Source organism: Prunus dulcis, chromosome 8 (assembly GCF_902201215.1).
Source record: "Prunus dulcis chromosome 8, ALMONDv2, whole genome shotgun sequence".
Classification (NCBI taxonomy): Eukaryota; Viridiplantae; Streptophyta; class Magnoliopsida; order Rosales; family Rosaceae; genus Prunus; species Prunus dulcis.
In genome coordinates, this window is record NC_047657.1 from 5509560 (window position 1) to 5520241 (window position 10682).

At 35.0% G+C, this 10682-nt stretch overlaps 1 protein-coding gene across 1 annotated transcript; it reads left to right on the top strand.

Annotated features, from left to right (window-relative positions):
- Nucleotides 1-920: 920 nt before the first annotated feature.
- Nucleotides 921-4181, top strand: LOC117638323 (receptor-like protein 33). The gene has a single exon (XM_034373457.1). The coding sequence runs from the start codon at nucleotides 921-923 to the stop codon at nucleotides 4179-4181; it is 3261 nt and encodes a 1086-aa protein (XP_034229348.1).
- The last annotated feature ends 6501 nt before the right edge of the window (nucleotides 4182-10682 follow it).

Genomic DNA, 10682 nt, shown 5'->3' on the forward strand with positions numbered 1-10682 from the left:
AAAATTTGAGTTTAATTGAGTTTAATTTGGAATTAAATGCACTGAAAATTTATGGATTAAAATCCGGCGTATTACACCCGCTCATTTTTTTGGGAGCAACCAGACCTACAATTAATATGTTATTTTTAATTTTTCTATTTACCATGGATAAACGCTTAAATATTACACATAATAAGTTTAGTAAGAATTATTTGAGAAATTGAGATATGGTTGAGTATAATTAGTCTCGTTGAACAATAAAAACCAATGAAGCCTGCTAAATCCAATTTCTAATATACACTGACTCATTTCACAAAAACAAAAGAAAAAAAAAAACACATAATTTTAGCAAGCGGCAACGGAATGAAAAATATAAAGAATTCAAACTAATGTGCTAGTTATAGTAGGGTTAGGAACTAATGGTTTTCTTTTATAAGGAATTTTTCACCTTGGTTCTTGTAGTTTTAACAGTTTGAGTTCTGTATTTTAGACGGAATTGAAAAACAATTTAATTGACTTTATAATGATAAAATTGACATAATCGTAAGATTGAGGTTTAAAACTTGCTTTTTTAAGATAAAATATATATGATAATCATGAAAGATAGGATTCCTCACTATTCCATTTGTATGATTTGTATGATATATTTAATTCAAAAAAGAAAAGAAAAGAAAGAACTTTAAGCCAACCATGAATCTCACTTTCAACTTGAGTTTGAGCTCAAGGCCTTTTTGCAGGACATCTTTATTTTTGTTCTATCTCACTTTCCTCGTCAAGCTGTCAGCGACGACAAAGATTTAATCTCATCAAAGCTACGTGGTGTCCTTTTCCAATTCTGTTCTACCATACATATAATTACATATGATGATATGTATATATTAAGGACAGCACAACCTTGAGTTTCTCATCAAAACTCTCTCAAAGTAAAAGGTTTTTCCAAAATGAAAAGTTTGCTGCATTACTTGTTCCTCCTCTGCTTCAATATCCTCCTCCCTGCAGTTCACAACCAGTGTATTAAAGACCAGCAACAATCGTTGCTCTATTTGAAGAAAAGCCTTCAATTTGTTCTACCTTCCCGGCTCGTGTCTTGGAATTCAAGCACCGCCTGTTGTTCTTGGGGTGGTGTTACTTGCACTAGCAATGGGCACGTAGTTGGTCTTGACCTTAGCCAAGAAACTATCTCCGGTCCAATTCCAGGATCCTTCGCCAACTTTCCAAACCTGAGGGAGTTGAACTTGAGTTGGAACCACATCTCCGGTCTAATTCCAGGATCCTTTGCCAACTTTTCAAACCTGAGGAAGTTGGACTTGAGCTTTAACAACATCTCCGGTCTAACTCCAGGATCCTTTGCAAACTTTCCAAACTTGAGGGAGTTGGACTTGGGATGGAACCACATCTCCGGTCTAATTCCAGGATCCTTCGCCAACTTCCCAAACCTGAGGGAGTTGGACTTGAGTGGGAACCACATCTCCGGTCTAATTCCAGGATTCTTTGCCAACTTTTCAAACCTGAAGCAGTTGGACTTGAGCTTAAACAACATCTCCGGTCCAATTCCAGGATCCTTTGCCAACTTTTCAAACCTGAAGCAGTTGGACTTGAGCTCAAACAACATCTCCGGTCCAATTCCAGGATCCTTTGCCAACTTTCCAAACCTGAGGGAGTTGGACTTGAGATGGAACCACATCTCCGTTCTAATTCCAGGATCCTTCGCCAACTTCCCAAACCTGAGGGAGTTGGACTTGAGTGGGAACCACATCTCCGGTCTAATTCCAGGATCCTTTGCCAACTTTTCAAACCTGAAGCAGTTGGACTTGAGCTTAAACAACATCTCCGGTCCAATTCCAGGATCCTTTGCCAACTTTTCAAACCTGAAGCAGTTGGACTTGAGCTCAAACAACATCTCCGGTCCAATTCCAGGATTCTTTGCCAATTTTTCAAAGTTGACTTCCTTGAGTCTCAGTGGTTGTCAGTTGAATGGAACATTTCCCAAAGAGATCTTTCAGGTACCTACTCTACAAATTATTGACCTTTCGGGTAATTTTAAACTTGGTGGTTCCTTGCCAGAATTTCCCAAGAATAATGAATCTCTTCAGTGGTTGATTCTACGCGAGACAAACTTTTCAGGGTCACTGCCTGAATCAATTGGCAACCTCAAAATGTTGTTAAGGATAGATCTTTTCAAATGCAATTTCACTGGATCAATCCCGTCGTCGCTCTTTTCTCTTCCCTTATTGTCAATTATAAACCTTTCCTACAATCAATTCTCTGGTGAACTTGCATTTTCTAATGTCTCTTCCAATTTAGATGTCCTTGATTTAAGCTTCAACAATTTGGAAGGACAAATATCGGTGTCTATATTGAATTTTGGAGGCCTTCAATCACTTGGTCTTTCTTCCAACAATTTCAATGCCTTTCCGTTCAATGGCCCTCAACAGCTGAAATATCTTACGAACATCGACCTTTCAAACAATAGTTTGCTGGGTTTATACAATGGTACTGATTCCTCATATTCCTCGTTTCCTCAAATTGTTTCATTGAATTTGGCTGCTAACAATTTGACAACAATCCCATATTTCTTGAGAAATCAATCCACATTATCCAGTTTGAACCTTTCAGAAAACCATATCCAGGGCAAGATACCTCATTGGATTTGGAGTTCCAATCAACTTGATTCCCTAAATCTTTCTTGTAACTCCTTGGTTACTCTGGAACCTCCTTTATCTAATTCTATGGTGAAAATTGTAGACCTTCATTCAAATCAACTTCAGGGACAAATCCCCACTTTCCTACCATTTGCCAAGTATCTGGATTACTCGAGAAATAATTTCAGCTCTATACCATCAAATATTGGTGATTTCCTCACAAACACACTGTTCTTCTCTCTTTCGAGCAATAACTTGCATGGGCTCATTCCAGCATCAATATGCAATGCCCCAAATATTCAGATTCTTGATATGTCTAATAATTCTCTCAGTGGCATGATTCCCCGATGCTTGACTGCAATGCGCGATATTAGTGTACTTAACTTAGCTAGAAACAACCTCACTGGAACTATTTCCAATGTTGAAGTTTCTAAAGATGGTTCATTGGAAATTCTAGAGATCGATAGAAATCGATTTGGTGGCCAGGTTCCAAAATCTCTAGCTAAATGCACTAAGTTGAAGGTTTTAAACATGGGAAACAATAATATAAGAGATAGCTTCCCATGCTTGTTGAAGAGCATTTCCACCTTGCGTGTCCTTGTTTTGCGGTCCAACGACTTTTATGGAGGCATTGAATGTCTCAACACCAATGGCACCTGGCCAAGGCTTCAAATCATAGACCTAGCTCACAATAATTTCCGTGGTGAAATACAGGGAATACTTTGGAGAACATGGCAGAAAATGATGGTTACCGAAGATGGTACTCCATTGACATTTAAAGCCCACGAGCATACAGTGACATTTATTAATGATGTTCCAACGAACAGAAACCTTTATAGAAGAAATCCTGAGGGGGTTTCTTTTGGCTTTGAGTATGGTATAAGTATAACAGTTACCAACAAAGGTTCAGAGATGAATCTGGTAAAGATTCTATCTATCTTCACCTTGATTGACTTCTCATGCAACAATTTCAGTGGACCAATACCCAAGGAAATAGGAGAATTCAAATTACTACATGTCTTTAACTTGTCCAGAAATGCTTTCACAGGTGAAATCCCGTCCTCATTTGGTAACATGAGCTCACTCGAGTGCTTGGACCTGTCACAGAACAAGCTGAGCGGGCACATTCCACCACAGTTGGGAAAACTTAATTTCCTTTCGTTCTTGAATCTCTCAGATAATCAACTGGTCGGCAGGATCCCAACCAGTACTCAGTTTTCAACATTTCCAAACGTCTCCTTTACAGGTAACAAAGGACTATGGGGGCCTCCTTTGACGATGGATAACAAAGCAGGATTGTCACCACCACCAACAGTGAATAGAAGGCCTCTAAATTCTGGACATCATCATGAGGTTAATTGGGATCTTATCAGTGTCGAAGTTGGATTTACATTTGGCTTTGGAGTTGCCATTGGATCACTCGTGCTGTGCAAGAGATGGAGTAAGTGGTATTACAGAGCTATGTCCAGTATCCTTCTCAAGATATTCCCTCAGTTGGAGGAAAGAATTGGTATTCATCGAAGACATGTTCACATAAATCAAAGGTGGTGGAGACGTTGAATTGATTAGGTGGAACAATGCAAGTTTGGACTCCTTGTTGTGCCTAGGGTATTTTAAGATCCAAGAAATAAGAATTGTGCCTGCCTGTCTGGTTTCATATTTTAATTTAATTATGCTTCTTTTTTTTTTCTTTTTTTTGGTTAGTCAAGAGTCTAGTTAGTCGTGGAAATATTTAGTTTGTGTCTTTAATATTTTGTTTTATATTTGTGGAATGTAGCAGATATCACAAAAATTATGATTGTATGACTCTGTCAAGCCAGCAACAATCAAGGAGGGCTTTTCCAATTCTACCATATTTAAGTTTAAACGGAATTAGAACGTTTGCCATATTTACAACACGAGACTAAATTGATCGGTACGTAACAATATAGGAATTATTTGAACATTTAAATTTTAAATATCAATAATACTATAGGCACCAACTTGTGTATCAACTTTTACATACCAACTGATGTGCCATATGTCTCACATCATCTCTTTTAATTTAATTTAATTTTATCATCTTAAGCCTATTGACCTACTTAAGTCATGGAATCTACTAATAATGGATCTCTTTTAATTAATATATATTTAATTAATCAAAAGATTGGCCTTCAGCCCTGGGGCTTTTGGGCTCTGTGATTTAAATTAAACCCGATTAGTTATTTAATTATTTGAATTATTTTTAAATAATGTTTTGAGTTTGTCCTATAAATTCGCAAAGAACATTCATATCATCATTCTTGTATAGCCACATAGATAAACCCAAAAATTTCACTAGAAATGAAAGCCCTAGTGCTAGGACTTTGATTTAGAAAGTTGTATCCTAGTGGAGCAAACGCCATATTTATTTTATTATTCTTTGTGTTGTTTAAAATATATATTAGTAATTAAAGTAATTAAAAAAGGCTAACATATTACTTAATTACATATATTAAATTAAAGTAGTAGGCCAAAAAACAAAAGATAAGAAACTAATTATATATTCAAAAAATTTCCCAGATTAAATTTTCATTTAAAACAGTATAGCCGCACGGCTATACTATTCATATATATATATATATATATATATATATATAAGGGACGCGCCCATGGCCTAGGTGCCACGTGTCAAATGAGTAAAGCCGGCCGGCTATACTATTTTTGAAAAAAAAAAAAAGAGAAGTAGGATAATGAGTAAAGCCATGGCTATACTATTTCTTAAAAAATTTCAAAAAGAATCTAGTATAGCCGGGTGGCTATACTATATATGTATGCATACAGACCCGCCCAGCGCTTATGCACCACGTGTCAAACGAGTAGCACTGATTTTTTTTTTTCTTTACGTACAGCCGCACGGCTATACTATCTTTAAAAGCAATTAAGGGGAGACTGAATATAGCCGGGCGGCTATACTATTTCTTTTTTATAGTATATATCATTTTTATTTAATAATATGTGAGAATTATGTGTTCAATGGTTAATATATATATATATATATATATATATTTTAATTAATCAAATGGTTAGCCTTGGGCCTTAGGGCTCTTGGGCTCTGTGATTTAAATTCAACCAAAATCGGGGCCCTTCAAATCTGGAAAAATATTGTTGCTTGGTTGCATATCCATGGAACTGAATACTACGTGCTATTTGAGATTAATCCGTGGTGCCATATCATCCTTTCCATTCCATCATAGTATTTGCCCAAATCAACTTGGAATTTCTAGGCCGTGGTTTTACCAGCAAAAGAGAAAAGCCATATCGGCTCCGTAGATGTTTGAAGGATGATAGTGTGGCTGCGATGGTGTTGAGGTAATATTGTTGTGGCTGCGATGGTGTTGAGGTAATATTGTTGGGGGGGGGAGAAAAGAAAAAAAAAACGGTGTTGTGTAGATTTTCTTAATTTGTAATTCGAAACAAATTGAGGCAAATCATGCATATCGTATCAAGTTCTGAAAATAGTAATTCGAAACACACTAAGGCATTTTGTCAAACACATTGTGCTCGAAAGACATAAAGCGAGACCCGACAATGCGAACCCAGGCAGGGGCAAACCAGTGTGGTCATGGCCCTTCCCCTTCCCTATTTTTATATTCAAAATAGAGGTAATTACATTTTTGGTCATTGGGGTTATGATCGAATCTTTGATTTGCACAAAATCATCTGCTTTCCAACCAAGAAATCAAAAAAATAAGAATACAATATGTACACATATTATCAGACAACAAAAGAAGAAATAGTATTTCAATATTAATTGTAAGTAGGGATGATAAAAGACTGAGAGTAGGTTGGTGGGTAAAGCTAAACTTGAATTCAAGATTATGGAGCTCTTTGTTCGGAATTTCCTCAGCATATATCTTCACGTCCAATCCAAGATTATAGAGGATTCCTCCAACCCATAAATCAACATGAATCCACAAGAGCAGAGGCCACATGAATCATCTGCTTTCTTCCACTGGAGAGACCGAGTCAATACTTTTTTTCTTTTTCTTTCACGAGATGGACCAAGTCAATACACACCACAAAATTCAAGTAGGAAACCGACATATAAACTGTAGCCAAGCCCACTTGACAAATAGGGCAAGACTTCAAAGTCAAAAGTCAATAAATGAAGCACCGCAATAAAATCATGGTTACAACCATAGTCTGAAATATCGATAATATCGAGGAAATATCGAGGATATTTTGGTTTTTTTGAATTACAGATATTTCGGAACATATCCATGTACATATCGTATAAATATCGACAATATCGATGATAATATCGGAAAATATCGATATCGATAATTTCGCTCACATTTCAGCAATATTTTGTCAAAATATCGGTGTAATATTGCTAAAATATATCGAAAATATCGATGTGAAGGAAAAAAAAAGTTTTTTTAAAAAAAAAAGGGGAAAAAGGGGAAAAAGGGGATATGAACCCCTCCTATTTTACTCCTCCAACACCTTAAACACCATATCACTTATGTTTTTGTGATAGTATGCTAAAATATTTATATTTATATGGGTGGTATGTTAACAATTACATGCAAAACTATTTTGGGGATTTATCATTTGATGACTACTCTTCACAATACACTTACTCTACACATAGAGATGATGAAGATAGTGAAAAATTTGAACATCGTAGGAACTCTATGTGGCACTAAGTAACTCATGTATCTTACCATGCAATGTATAAAGTGTAAAATATTATAGTAAATCATTATATATAAATGATTACGGTGTATTTAATCTTTTTTCATTAATTATTACATATTTTTTACACTCATAGTGTTTGCCCGCTTACTGTATAATCAACTTAAATTAGTTGCATCCATCATACAATGCATTTCCTTCTAATTTTTTATGATAAACTCATAGATAATTGACTAAATAAACATTCTCCAAAGTTTCAATAAAAATTTCCAAGTTTTTCTTACAATTTCCGTGGTTTTTATTCAATTTTTATCGATATCGATAATATCCCGATATTTCCATCGAAATTTTCATGTTTTTAGACTACCGATATTTCCGATATCATCGATATTTTAGACATTGGTTACAACCAAGTGTGCAACAGATGCAACTCTATAATAAGTATATGTTTTGTTTTTTGACAGCTTTATCTCTTTGTTTCTTTTTGACCAAGTTCAATAGCCTAGATCTTTTTACAAACACACTTTAGACTCCAAGTGTCATTTTACCTAGGTGATTAAGCTCTATTTTAGCATGAGGTGTTGGCAATTTGATAATAGTTATCCTAATCTTGGAGCCCAAGTTCCCACGTGGTCATCACCTCCCCACCAATTAGAACAAATTGGTTCTCCTCTGAGTATTACTATAAATAGGACATTTTCCTTTGCTTTTGAAAAAATAACCTTGCATGAAAGTTTAAAATAAAATAAAAATAAAAAAATAAGACAGTAAAGTGATGAAATTCTTGGAGGAGATATAGGGCTTAGCTTGTGTTTTCTTAAAATTTTGAGCTAAGCTTTGGAATAGAGATAGAGAAAAGTAGAATTGTTAAGAAAAAGAGTGGGAGACTGAGTTTGTGAATACAGTGGAAAATTGGGAAACACCTTACATTTCTAGCAAAAGCTTTGGTGTCAAGGTAAGGGGCTTCTTGGAGGCCTTTACGTAGATGATTTAATTAAATTTCGTGAGCACTATATTATTCATGATATGATTATTTGGTTAATGTTCTTGTTACAATTGAATAGATTCCCTAGAATGTTTATGTGTTATTGACTAGTTGAATAATGTTGGCATAGTTATATATACATTGGTGATATTTTAAATGGTTACATTGTTGTGAGATACATGGCATATGTGAAAGGAATAATTATATCATGTCATGGAAATTGGTTGGAGTTGTTGGATTGAGAAAATAATGATGGAAAAGAGGGTAATAGAGATAGTCTTTTGTGGAGTTCAGTCTAACTCTTGGCAGGTACTAGGTCTCAGGGATCCCACACACTACTACAAAAAGTGAAAAACACGACCAGAAAATAACGACGGTCTAAGTGAAAACCGCCGTGGTTTCTAAAAAGACGACGGTTCTAAAAACACCGTCGTGTAATACCACCTTAGACAACTAAAAAATGGAGATTCAAATGGCTGTTCAAAAACAACGACGTACCTAATTAAACAACCGACGTCTATTTGAAACAGATTTCCGCAGTGTAAAATCAAAGCCAACAAAGAACGGCAGAAGTTATGAATCGACCGACGTAGAAATTAAAGACGACGATTTCAATAAAAACCGCCGTTTTTACTCATAAAATAAAACGACGAGGTTTTCGTATAAGACGCCGTATAATTACAAACAAATCCACGGCTTTAAAATAAAAAATATCGCCGTATTAAAATAATTTACAACGACGGAAAATATAAATATATCGACGTCATTATCATATAGTTCTACGACGTTATCTTTAAATTGAACTATAAAATTTAACGTCGTATTTATTCATTTTATACGTCGTACATTTAATTTAAACCGTCGTCTTAATAAGAATTTTTGTTAACAATTTTTTTCTTTGATTTTCTTATCCTACGTCGGTAGATCTACTTAATGACAAGAATTGAAATAACCACGACGGTTTATATAGAAAACCGCTGACATAATCAGATTTTTCTGAGAACCCAAGGGTTACGAAATCTTAAGAGATGGAACTCTGTTCCACATCATAATCTTAACAGATGACACAGATTTGCAATCAGAGAGACAATTTTTTGGAAGTTGATGATGTGTGTGCGTTTGTGTATCTACAAATATTATACCTAACGTCGTTGCAAATTTGCAATCAGAGAGACAATTTTCAACGACGGTTATATTATACCTAACGACGTTTAAAAAACAAATCAACGTCGCTCAACAAATATATTACGTCGTCTTAGTCTTACTTAAGACGACTAAGACGAAAAAACGACGACAGTAAAACAAAAACAGTCGTTGTTTTTATATTCTTATTTTATTTAAATCTGTCATCCAAAAAAGAAACTTTACATATTCCAGAATATTAATTTCCTTCATTTTAAATTTCCTCCGGAAAAAAAACTCTATTTATAACGCACTGTAATTGAAAAATAAACTGAAAGGTCACGGGAAAAAAAATTCTATTCATAATTTAAAAATTCAAATCCACGTCGGTTATATTAAACCTAACGACGTTAAATGAAAGGATTCCACGTCGCAAAACAAATATTGCGTCGTGTTAGTTAAAAACGACGTAGTTATATGTAACCGCCGTATTATTTTTTTGAAATGGTTTTATATGTAAGCAACTTTTCGTCTACTTGACTTACACATGCACTGTTTCCAAACCCGATTAAAAATTTCAATCTCCCAGAGAAAACTTTTCGTCTTTTTTCCTTGTCAGAGCACTGTCAGAGTATCTCATCGTCTTCCTCTCGTCTTCTTCGTCGTCTCTGAACTTAAAGATCGATCGTCTTCCTCTTGCTTTCATTGCACGCAAAAGGTAAGCTTTCATTTTCACTATTTTGGTTACTGTTTTGCATGCTCATACGTTTTTTGTTTGAAAAATCTTTTTACCTTTTTTCTGGCCAAAATCATTTTACTTCTTTCCAAGTTTGATAAAATATACAGACAAAGAGGGAAAGTTTCCAACTTTGAAGACAACTACCTCAACTAAATAAGACGACGGTAGTTCTTATTTACGTGGTTAAATATGTAGACCACGACGGTTCGTCAGTCGTTCTAGCGTCGTCTGAAAATTGACAAAGTTGTTTTTAAAATAATAGTCTTTTTTTTATTTGCTTGTTTAATTGCAGGTTTGATTTCTCTGAACAATGGTTTTTGTTTTTCCCTTATTTGATAAAATATAAAGAAAAAGAAACTAGGGTTGGTATCTAATATAGACGACAGTATATCTTATTGTTTTACGTCGTGTGAATGTTAATACCACGACGGTATATTACTATTGACGTCGTATGAACATAAATACCACGACGTTATATAAATAATGGTTTTACCACGACGGTGTATTACTATTGACGTCGTGTGAACATAAATACCACGACGTTATATAAATAATG

Excerpts from the sequence above, each read along its gene's own strand:
- LOC117638323 (XM_034373457.1), top strand. The coding sequence starts at position 921 with ATGAAAAGTTTGCTGCATTACTTGTTCCTCCTCTGCTTCAATATCCTC.